Source organism: Carcharhinus amblyrhynchos, chromosome 11, assembly GCF_965287045.1.
Source record: "Carcharhinus amblyrhynchos chromosome 11, sCarAmb.v2.hapA, whole genome shotgun sequence".
NCBI lineage: Eukaryota > Metazoa > Chordata > Chondrichthyes > Carcharhiniformes > Carcharhinidae > Carcharhinus > Carcharhinus amblyrhynchos.
Genome location: NC_137334.1, coordinates 67,226,653 through 67,238,861, shown reverse-complemented (window position 1 = coordinate 67,238,861; position 12,209 = coordinate 67,226,653). Strand labels below are relative to the sequence as shown.

The window sequence follows — 12,209 nt, the reverse complement described above, 5'->3', positions numbered from 1 at the left end:
GTTTGTGTGGAGGATAAACACCAACCCAAATTAGTTCTGTCAGATAACCAGCTTCCGAGTCACAGCTTCTATGAAAAAATTAAAAACTTTCTGTAACGAGTTTAAACATCTCCTTGCTGCCCAAAAGATTGCGTGGTTCTTTCAAAACATGGGTTCGTGCTGGACTGTAACTAGTTATGCAATGGCAGGCGTTAAGCTGAAAATATGTTATACAACCCTTTCAGTAAGCAAGGAGATTTACATACTTCCTGGCTTCAGCATGCTGGGACGTGGGGTGTGTCAGATGGGCACCTGACCTCTGAGTAATACTGCTCGGTGTGTCAATATTTATCTGGATTCACATAGATTTAAAATGATTGCTTTAAAATGAATATTGACAATTCTCAGGAGCAGCCCACATGTATTCCTGAATTGATAAAACTGTACCGAAGAAAACTGTCTATATTTTGGATTTCCTGAAGTTGGTTTCTATCCCTGCTGCTTTGTCATCAGTCTATCTACAAATCTCCTTTACAACACATTACAAAATATTTTATTGCTATTTTATCATCACCTGTCCAAACTGTGTAAAGAACTTAGTCTTTGTGAAGATTCAGGCTATGAGGTGATTAATGTGTGAGATTATCGATAATTTTTTTCTAAGTTTAAAGACACCTACTATATTTACACTGTGAAGCAAAGTATAGTGCTTTTTGGAGATTGGAATTTTGCTTAGGAGCTAGGAAATGGAAACATGAAGTGCTCAAGCAGCACTATTGCAGGTGGAAGTAATTAAAAAAAAAATGTCTATTTATATCATACCTTTCACAACCTTGAGGCCTGATCTCATCCCCCCACCCTGGCCAGATGAGAATGGCAAGATTTGGTGCTCAGCCAAAACTCCATTCACTGCAGCGGCACTGGAGAATCCCAGCCATGGAATAGGTCGGAGGTGTCTGGCGTTTTACAGTCCATAAAGTATTTTTGAAGTATAGTCACTGCTGTAATGTCAGAAACATGACAACTAATTTGTCCACAGAAAGGTCCCACAAACATAAAGTCTGATTATGATCAGATAATGTGTTGTTGTGAGGATGATTGGGAGACAAATATTGACCAGCACAACAGGGATAATGTGCCTGTCGCACCACCCCCCCACCCCCCCTCCCCCCGAAATAGTGATTTGGAATCTTTTATGTTCACCAGAGAGAGCAGAAAGTATAATGTCTCACCCAAAAAGATGAGACAATGCTACAGAAGCAAATTTCATTATAAATATGGACACAGCAACTTACGTGAAAAGATTAATAAAATAATCTGATAAAAATGTGACAAAGGGAAGTCCACGCAGATATAGGATGTTTGATATAATTCACGTTCTTTGTGAAGTTTCATTGTCTGTGTTCTGAGCTGCTATTAACTTTTCATTAAGCATTTGCAATTAATGTTCAAGATTTATGGATTTTAGAGGGTTGTTGCTGTTGGTCAATTTAATACAATCTGGAGCTGTGTCAGTGTACACAGTTACAATAAACAGGTAATGATGTTCATTTTCAAGCTTACCCCATGACAATAGATTGAATTATAGATGTTGCCTTTGGGAAGATGTTTGTCAGTCAAGTTCCAAACCGAGTTGTGTCTCATATAATATAGACATTTCTTAACTGAGGAAAAGGAAAGCATGTTAAGGGGCTATTGGATCAACAAACTGTTCCTTTCCAAGGCCAAGGAACTCCAGTGCATTTTTTGCAAGCAGCTTATCCTGTAAAACAAATGAAACCAATTTTATGATAAATTTGAAAGAATCCCAGGATAAATAGATGGATCATTCTTTTTGTTTTAAAATAAGGGATGAATTTTATAACTTTATAGTAAAGTGGTTAATCTACGGTGGTAATCACAGATAAAAATAAAAACAATTCCTTATATTTCCCTTTCTCTTATTTGTCTTTAACACACTTTCTCCATATCTACCTGAACAATTATAGCCTTTTCACTTCCTGTCACACCATTTCAGTGGACTTGTTTTTTCCTTTGTCCCCTCTTACTTCTTCTACTTATTTACTGAGTTTGTCTTTTTATTACAGTATTAAATGAAAAGCTAGGCTAGACCTTTAGGCCCCACAAGTATGAGGCGTGGAATTTTATGTTGCTGGCCAGTTTTCAAACACATTTTCTCAGATGCAGGATGGGAGGGAACAGGGCTACCACTGCGGATTAGGGCTCCTTTAAAGATGTTTACAGCATACTGCTATAGGTTGACTGGAATTTTTTAGTTCACCTCTGGACATCCCCCCTCCCAAGACATCAGAAATTAGGCCTAGAGGTGGCTTCATGGTGGAAGAATGGGGGGTGGCTAACATTTGTGGCCCTATCCACCTGCTTTGGCTTCAGCTGCAGCCAGAGACCAATCCATTGAGGACACTTTTATTTTAAAGAATGAAAAAAATTGAGAGCACTTCCATCTTGAGGTGACCTCTCTCTTTCTTATCTGGAAGAACAAGTTTCTGCTTTTTTGGGGCTGGGAGTTATTACCGCGATCCAAAAATCAATTATTTTTCCTATCCACCCTCCCCCAACCCATCCATTCTTGAGGGTGAAAATTTCTCCCTTAATATTTCAGAACTAACATGCAGATTATGTAGCTCTTAATATTAATATTACCTTAAGTTCATTGCTGAATTCTTCCATAGACTCAATAAGTCTTCCTGGTTTCAATTCTCCCAGTGGGAATGGATAATCTGTGCCCAGCATCACCTTGTCCTAAACACAGTGAAGTGGGATAATTGGAAAAAAAAAGACACAAATAACTTTGAAGTAGGCACATGTAGTTATGAGCATTAACAGCTTTTAAAGAATAGCTATGAGAGCCCTTTCTCAGCATGCTGGTGTGGGAAAGTAACAATTACACATTAATGGCCTTCACAAAATGGGTGAGCAGAAGTGTGGTAAGAAGCACAGGCTCCATCCTTCAGTCAGTTAAACTCCAGCTGCAGTCAAATGTTGCTTATGAGATTTATAGGCCGGAATTCTCCAATGTCATACGCCATGAAGTCAGAGATTTCTGACTTGGGTGTAAGGCTGATAACCAAAAGATATAAATATGTTACACAGCCTTGGTACCAGTCATACATTTTGTAGGATCAAGACTTTATGTCATTCAAAGTATGTTTCTGAATAAAGTCTCAGTACTACAACTTACAGACTTGAGTGGTTTCAATCTCTGGCCACAACAACAACATTTATTATATAAAATGTTTTTCGTTCACAGGTAAAGCATTTGAGCACATTGTTAAAGCAAGAAATGCTGTGGATGCTGGAAATCTAAAATAAAAACAAAAACTGTTGGAAATACACAGCAGGGAGACCAAATGTATTTTGAGTGACTGCTTTGCAGAAGATTGCTTATAATCTGCAAGTGTGACCCCAAGATTGCAATTGCCTGTCATTTTAATTTACCATCTTCCTCCCACTCTAACCTTTTTGCCTTCAACCTCCTGCAGTGTTCCAATTAATCTCAAGGAATAGCACCTGATCTCACAATTATGCACTTTACAACCTTTGGGATTCAAAATTGAGTTCAACAATTTTAGATTGTAACCTCTGTCCCCATTCTGTTTCCATTTTCTTTGCTTTTCTTGATTTTCTTCTCTTTGGTTTTGGGTAGGAGCTGTTCGTGATTCTGCCAGTCACACCTCCTCTAGACTTCTGTTTCTTGACTTATGCCATCACAACTCTTTTGCCATTTCACTTCTCCTACTTTCCACCCTATCACAGACCTTCCAATTTGTTCTCCCACCCCTTTCACTGACTCACTCCTTGCTTAGCACCGAATACATCATGGGGATGATTCTCCCAGCAGTGCAGCAGGCCTGGAGACATCAACAGAGGCCATGTCACGGGCATCCCGCTGGGTGCTCAGACCTCCATGCGTCTCCCAGCTGAAGATTTCCAGCATCATCGGTTCTGTGTTGGAAATCGGCACGGAGCTGATTACAATATGAAAATCTTCATTTCCTTATCATTAACGGGCCTGGGACTGAAGTCTCTGGGACTGGCCATTCGGATGGGTGTGGAGGGCCGGGGCTGTCAGGTGTGGGGAGAGGGAGGGGATTGGGGCTCACTGGGTTGGGGGGTTGGGAAGATTGGGGGTGGCCAGGTGGGGGGAAACATTGGGGCTTGCCCGGAGATGTCTGGGAGGCCAGCAATCAGGGGCTGGGGGAGGTGTTGGAAGGCTGGTGATGGGAGGTTGCAGGGCTAGTCAATAATTGGGTTGGCCAGCAATCAGGAGGCTGGCAATGCAGGCCACTGCGCATGTGCCAATTTCAGCGCTGACAGTGGCCCACGAAGCACTATGTTGCTGGCCTCTCAGGTGGGAATAGGCCTCACCCACTGATTTTTAGAGTGCACAGAATGCCAGCGATTCATTCAGAAAATCATGCCAAAAAAATTGGTGGGAATCACTCCCATTTTCATGTGAACTGGGGACTTTTTTTGGGAGAATCCCGGCCTGTATCTTTTCCCAGTTCTGATGAAAGGTAATTGATTGAGAAATATCAACTCTGTTTCTCCCTCCAGTCAAAAATGCAGAGTATTTCCAGCACTTCCTGCTTTAGCACTTGTGAATTGTTGCCCAGCGTACAAATCAACATTCAGCTAGGACAGTGGTTTGTGAAAGAAATGTGATAGAAGGTCCAACTCACCTTCCCTATCACCTCCACCAACAGCTTTAGTGCAAGTGGATCGTGTACCAATGAATCTGTGTAAAAACGGCCAAGGTATTCTCGAGGGTTTGACTTGTTATCCGTGGCACACAAATCAGGACGGACGTTAAATCCATGTTCAATCCTACCAATGGTATAAGGGAAAGCACCACCTAAAGAGAAACAATATTAAGATAGCTTTCTTCTTTCTCACAGTAATGCAAAAACTTTAATACTGAAGTACACTCGCTGCTTTCAAAGTAGGGTAGAGGTAGAGAGATTCTTCCCGCTTAGAAAGGATAGCAGGACTAGAGGGCACAGCCTCAAGATAAGGGGGGGGGGGCAGTTTAAATCAGAGTCGAGGAGGAACTGCTTCACTCAAAGGGTGATGAATCTCTGGAATTCTCTGCCCGTTGAAGTGGTGGAGGCTACCTTGCTAAATATATTTAAGTCACGGGTAGATAGGTTTTTGATAGACAAGGGAATTAAGGGTTATGGGGAGAAAGCGGGAAAGTGGAACTGATCCACTTCAGATCAGCCATGATCTTATTGAATGGCGGGGCAGGCTCGAAGGGCTAGATGGCCTACTCCTGCTCCTATTTCTTATGTTCTTAAGCTTTTAAAATGGATAATATAGCAACTGATAGTCATTGAGGGTGAAATTAGTCAACATGAGTGATGCAAAATAGACTCATAGCAGATTTTTTATCAGATGTGGTTGTTGTTGGTTAGGCTGACATTTATTTCCCATCCTTCCTTGCCCTTCAAAAGGTGCTTTCTTGAACTGCTGCTGACCATGTGGTATAGGTACACCCACAGCGCTGTTAGGAAGGAAGTTCCAAGATTTTGACCCAGTGACAATGACGATGGTTTGGGTGGTGTATGGTTGGAGGGATATATCCAGCTGATGATGTTTCCATGAATCTCCTGCCCTCGTCCTTCAATATGGTGCTGGTCATAGATTTGGAAGGTGCTGTCTAAGGAGCTTGGTGAGTTCCTGCAGTGCATCTTGTCGATGGTACAAATTGTTGCCACTGTGCAGCAATGATGGAGGGCGTGGATGGAGTGCCAATGAAGCAGGCTGCTTTCTCCTGGATGATATCAAGCTTTTTAACTATTAGAGCTGCACTCATCCAGGCAAGTGGCAGATTGGCAATCCATAGGCATAAATGGGAAATTAAATGGGCTTGCTGTAAAATGGGCTGCTAATTTGCAATCAGCCTGTTTTGCACAATGGCATTGCCAGATTTCACACCCGTCAACTTTCTTTGATATGCAAAAATATAATTCTTACCTCCATGGGCAAAGCAGACTTTCAATTTGGGAAATTTTTCAAATATTCCACCAAACAGCATGCAACAGATTGCTGAGGTTGTTTCAGCAGGCATACCTAAAGAAGAACTAAATTAATAAATAGCTCTATGTTGAGGGTCACTCAATGAGTGTTGAAATTTGTACTCCAATACCAACTTTCCTTTCAAGGTCTGCGGCATTTCCGCAATCTGGGGAGGCTGAATTAGATTGTATTTAATATAAATCATTTTTTTCCAACTTCTTTTATCCATATCCTAAAGACTGAAATGCATCTATACTCAACTGAAAAGGGTAATTATAGTGAAAAATAGGTTTCTCCTAAAATGAAAAGCATACGTTACATTTGCTTGGCAATCATTTTGTGTGATGACTTGAGTGCTTTAATTTTGTTCTTTTTATCGACCATTTTTTGCTGTTCCTCCTCTCCTAAAGGGATTGATTCCTTGCGAGGATATAGCTCCATGGATGTTAATTAGTGTCTGGTAATTATTATTCATGAATCCTGATGGTTCCTGACTCAGGGGTATGGGAATCAATGTACAATCCTGAAGGCTGGTCTGGCTAAGATCAACTACTTCAGCACAAATTGAGCATCTGACATGCGGCCTTCCAATTTTATTTGGAAGAGTTTTTCCAGCATTTTCTGCTCTGATTTTAATTTTGTTTTCACGCTATCACTGTGCTGCTTCACTCTGGAAAATGGGATAGCGCCTGCCATCAATTTTAAAATAACCATTTAAAAATTGTTTACAGCAATGTCTATTTTCTCATTAGGTAATTTGTCAATAATAGAAAATTAAGTTCGAAGCTGTAACACAATTTTCAGTTATTTTGGCAGCCTGATGACAGTGTTGTATTTACACTATCTGATCAGCAGGTTGAGTATCGAGTAGAGCGGCACTGCCTTCTACAAGTGAGTACAGTGATCATGGTTTAAAACCACGAGAGATGAGCAGTGAGGGCACATGTAAGCATACAACTGTTTCAGTTCAGGTGATACAGATAGTAATGTAGGAAGCCCAAGTCAAAAGAAGGCTGTGTGTCACTCTGTGAGTCCGATTTAATATAAATGGTACACACCTATGTTTCTAATAGTTCCAGATTGTATATTTGGTTCAAAGAAATGCTTTGTACAATTAAAGGCAAAATACTGCAGATGCTGGAATCTGAAACAAAAACAGAAAATGCTGGAAAATCTCAGCAGGTCTGACAGCATCTGTGGAAAGAGAGCAGACATGATGTGGAGATGCCAGCGTTGGATTGGGGTAAACACAGTAAGAGGTCTCACAACACCAGGTTAAAGTCCAACATGTTTATTTGGTAGTGAAAGCCACTAGCTTTTGGAGTGCTTCGTCGAAGGAGCAGTGCTCCGAAAGCTAGTGCCTTTTGCTACCAAATAAACCTGTTGGACTTTAACCTGGTGTTGTGAGACATCTTATAAAGAATAGAGCCAATTTTGTCAGACCCGCTGAGATTTTCCAGCATTTTCTGTTTTTGCTTTGAATAGTTGTCTGTTTTACAAGATATGCTTGTGATGTTGGTTTACCTTTAATGCTATTTTTAGAAAACCCTTAGTTTTGTGAACATTCGTTCTGTATTCACACAGGCACTTCTTTCAAAATAGAGACCATTACCTCTGCACTCAATCTGCTGATTACAATGTAACAATATTGATTTCTCTAAAATTAAAGCAGCCTTGTGCTGAGCATAATGCCTCAAGTACTAATCTTGGCAACAAACCACATCGATACAATCATCAGACCGCATTATGGAAGCAAATCAGTTGCTTTACTTCTGTTGTGGGAAGACATCCCATCTCTGAGACACCAATTTGTAACAGTGTTTATGTCTCTCAGCATCAACCCTCCATGCCATGGCTACAGACATGATCCTTTTTTCCACATGGTTGCGGGACCAAAGCAAAGAAAACATATTTTCAAATATAAGCATGGGGATTTTGTGTGGACATGTCGTATGTATAGATTTGCACCACATCAATAACCACAGGGTATCCTTTGTCTGAAATATTTCCATTGCAAATGAGAAAGGTCTGTGCGTTGTTTGGAAGAACATCCTCTTGTTGAGTTTCTTGCTCGAAGGCAGGTGCATGGCGATTATTTGCCAAAATATCGCAAATGGTCTGATTTTGTTACAACCAGTAGGGTGTGGAGGCAGGGCCCAAATCTGTCTCAGCCAGAATGTGATCAAACCTTGTGGTCTTGGCGTGAGCTAATCAACACACTAGCTCTCCTGCCAACTGAAGAAAAATGGCCCCTGTTTGGAAAATATCAGCATGCATATTGCTAGCTACTTCTGTATATACTTTATGTAATTATACATGACATTTCCTTAAAAAAACTACACATTTCAGCTGGCATAGAGGTAATCTGAGAAGTAAAATGAAACAGAGAGGCCCTCTGCTCCCGTCTGCTGCATTTTTTCTCCTGGGATCCTAATCGAGTTGCTGGAAGCACAGCTTTTAAACAGGCAGAGAGCACATGACCAAGCACTCCCAAGATATTGCTGTGTTTTCACCCACTTACCACCTTTTAAATTACCCATAACTTAACGTTGCTGTCACTGAGCCTGTATGGTGCCAGAGAGGTGGGAATAGATTGAGAAGACGAAAAGACCCACAGAAGCGCAACTCTGAAACACCGACTTGGCTGAGAGCCACTTGCACTACTTTCAAATTGCAGTTTCTGAACATTAACAGGGAACGGTTTTCTGAGAAAAAAACAACAAAATACTGCAGATGCAGAAAATCTGACATAAAAACAGAAGCTGCTGGAAAACTCAGTAGGTCGTAGAACATAGAACACTATAGCACAAACAGGGCCTTCGGCCCACAAGTTGCGTCGATCATATCCCTACCTACCAGGCCTATCTATAACCCTCAATCCCATTAAATCCCATGTACTCATCCAGAAGTCTCTTAAAAGACCCCAACGTTCGCCTCCACCACCACCGACGGCAGCCGATTCCACTCACCCACCACCCTCTGAGTGAAAAACTTACCCCTGACATCTCCTCTGTACCTACTCCCCAGCACCTTAAACCTGTGTCCGCTTGTAGCGACCATTTCAGCACTGGGAAATAGCCTCTGAGAATCCACCCTACCTATACCTCTCAGCATCTTATAAACCTCTATCAGGTTGCCTCTTATCCTTTGTCTCTCTGGGGAGAAAAGACCTAGCTTCCTCAACCTATCCTCATAAGGCATGCCACCCAATCCAGGCAACATCCTTGTAAATCTCCTGTGCACCCTTTCAATAGCTTCCACATCCTTCTTCTAGTGAGGTGACAAGAACTGCACACATGACTCCAAGTGGGGTCTGACAAAGTTGCAGCATTAATTGTTGTTTGATATGAACCACAAACTTATGATAGAAATGTTTGCCATTTCACTTACTAAATCAGGCAGCATCTGTAGAGAGAAAGAGAGCTAATGTTTTGTGTCAAGATGATCTTTCATCAAAACAGGTTTCTGCAACTTTCTGGGCCTTTTAGGGCACTCTAAATCAGTTGGATCAGACAGCTAGAAAATCGATAAGGAATAAAACCGGACGGAGCACCCAGCAATGACTTAAGCAAACTCAGCCCTGCTGACCTGGGAAAGTCTCCATTCTAATGTCTGGACGCTTGCGCCAAAATTGAGAGAGTTGTCCCACATATTAGCTAAGCAACAACCTGACGTAGTCATTGTCATGGAATCACATGTTACAGATAATGCCCCTAACACCACAGTCACCATCCCTAGGTATTTGTCCTGTTTCTTGTATACAGAACATATCTGGGCAATTTTCCACATTGTTGGGTAGCTGCTGGAGTTGTAGCTGTATAGGAACAGCTTGGCTAGGAGCCCAGAAAATTCTGGAGCACAGGTCTTCAGTACTATTGCTGGAATGTTGTCAGGGCCCTGTTTGACCTGATGCAATGAGACTTCATGGGGTCTGGAGTTGATGTTGAGAACTCCCAGGGCAGCTCCCTCCCGACCGTATAACCATTGTGCTTCTGTCTCTGCTAGGTCTGTCCCGTCGGTGGAACCAGGGAGGATGACTGTGGCCAATTACCACCCCATCAATCTATTATTCATCATCAGTAAAGTGTCAGAAGGGGCCATCAACAGTGTTATTAAGCAGCATTTGCTCAGCAATAATCTGCTCATTGATGCTCAGTTGGGGTTCCACTAGGCTCACTCTGCTCCTGACCTCGTTACAGCCTTGGTTCAAATATTGACAAAAGAATTGAATTCCAGAGGAGAGATGAGAATGGCTGAGCATTTGACCGAATATGTATCAAGGAGCTCTTGCAAAACTCGAGTCAATGGGAATTGGGGAAAAAACTCTCCACTTGCTGGAGTCATACCCAGGGTAAATGAAATTGGTTGTCGTTGTTGAAGGTCAATTGTTTCAGCTCCAGGACATCACTGCAGGTGTTTCTCAGGGTAGCGTCCTACGCCCAAGCTTCGTCAGATGCTTCATCAATGACCTTCCTTCCATCATGAGGTCAGAAGAGGGGACATTCACTGTACAATGTTCAACACCATTTACGAGTCATTACATAATGAAGCAGTCCATGTCAACATATAGCAGGACCTGGACAGTATCCAGGCTTGGGTTGACAAGTGGCGAGTAACGTTCAGCTACACAACTGCCAGGCAATGATCACCTTCAACAAGAGAAAACCTAAGCATTGCCCCTTGACATTCAATGGCATTACCATCACTGAATCCTTCACTATCAACAATCTGGGGTTACCACTGACCAGAAACTGAACTGGACTAGCCATATAAATATGATGGCAGCAAGACCAGGTCAGAGGCTAGGAATCCCATAGCAAGTAACTCACTCCTTGACTCTCCAAAGCTTATCCGCCATCTGCAATGCACAAGTCAGGAGTTTGATGGAATACTCTCCAATTGCCTGGATGAGTGCAGCTCCAATAACATTCAAGAATCTTGATATCATCCAAGACAAAGCAGCCCACTTGATTGGCCCTATCCACAAACATTCACTTTCTCCACTTTCAATACACGGAGGTAGCCCTGTGTACCATTTACATGATGCACTGCAGGAACTCACTAAGGCTGCTGTATCAGCCCCAGTCAAACCTGTGACCACTACCATCCAGAAGAACAATGGCAGCAGACACATGGGAACACGACTACCTGAATGTTTCCCTCTAAGCTACACATTACTCTGACTTGGAAATATTGCTGTTCCTTCACTGTCACAGGATGAAAATTCTTGAACTCTCTCCCCAATGACACTATGCGCATACTTAGAGCACATGGACTTCAACGGTTTAAGAGGGCTGCTCATTACCATCTTCACAAGGGCATTTAGGGATGGGCAATATATTCTGGCTTAGCTATAAATCCTGGCCTAGCAAATGATATCCACATCACGTGAATGAATTAAAAAATAATAATGGAAGTCCCTCTGGGGATTTTATTGTTAATATACTTTGAAGAAGAAGGTAATGAGTGTTTGGAGAAGAAGAGTTTGTGGAGAGTAGAGAAACATGTACACCACAACACCTGGGCTGATGGCATCCATGCCAATATGAGGACATATCAGTATCTTTCCTCCAGTCAGTATCTGAGAGAAAGAAATAACCTACATTGCTATTGTACCTTTCATAATGTCAGTGCATGTCAATATCTTAACGGTTAATGGAATTTGTATTTTGAACTGTATCACTATTTACAATGCTGCTACAATATAAGGAAATATGGGACCCAATTCATGAACAAGATCCTACTAACTAAGCATTAAAATACAGAAGTTTTTTTGTAACACTGGTTAGGGATAAATGTTATCCAGAATGCCAACAGAGCTTAATTTTTCTTCTTTCAAAAGCACTCTGGAATATTTTATATCTACTCAAGGGGGCAAACAGGACCTTAGATAGCTCTTATGAACAGTGCTGACCTACATTGGGATATCAGCCAAGAATATGAATCAAAACTCTGGAATTGGGTTTGAACCTATAGTTTTTGACTCTGAGGCAACAGTGTAGTGTCTAGAAAATTCCATTGTGCATTTTGTCCACTTAGGGCTACCCATGCCCATAGAATAGTAGAGGGAGTCTAGAAAAAATGGAGCAGCGGAAATCTTGTGTCACATTGTCCCAGCCTCTGGGCTAGTAGCTCTGGGTTCAAGTCCAGGATGTGACTGACGAGGAAGGTGCATTTGTAATACTGACAAG

At 41.8% G+C, this 12,209-nt stretch overlaps 1 protein-coding gene across 2 annotated transcripts in view; it reads right to left on the bottom strand.

The window, feature by feature from the left end:
* Window positions 1-1,154: 1,154 nt before the first annotated feature.
* Window positions 1,155-12,209, bottom strand: part of acmsd (aminocarboxymuconate semialdehyde decarboxylase) — a 33,143-nt gene continuing 22,088 nt past the window's right edge. For both annotated transcript variants that reach the window (XM_080198277.1, XM_080198276.1), the window contains exons 7-10: window positions 5,977-6,072; window positions 4,683-4,855; window positions 2,644-2,742; window positions 1,155-1,741 (exon numbers count right to left, since the gene is read on the bottom strand). In XM_080198277.1, the coding sequence (XP_080054403.1) occupies window positions 1,664-1,741; window positions 2,644-2,742; window positions 4,683-4,855; window positions 5,977-6,072 (446 nt within the window). In that variant the 3' untranslated portion in view covers window positions 1,155-1,663. The remainder of the gene's footprint in view (window positions 1,742-2,643; window positions 2,743-4,682; window positions 4,856-5,976; window positions 6,073-12,209) is intronic.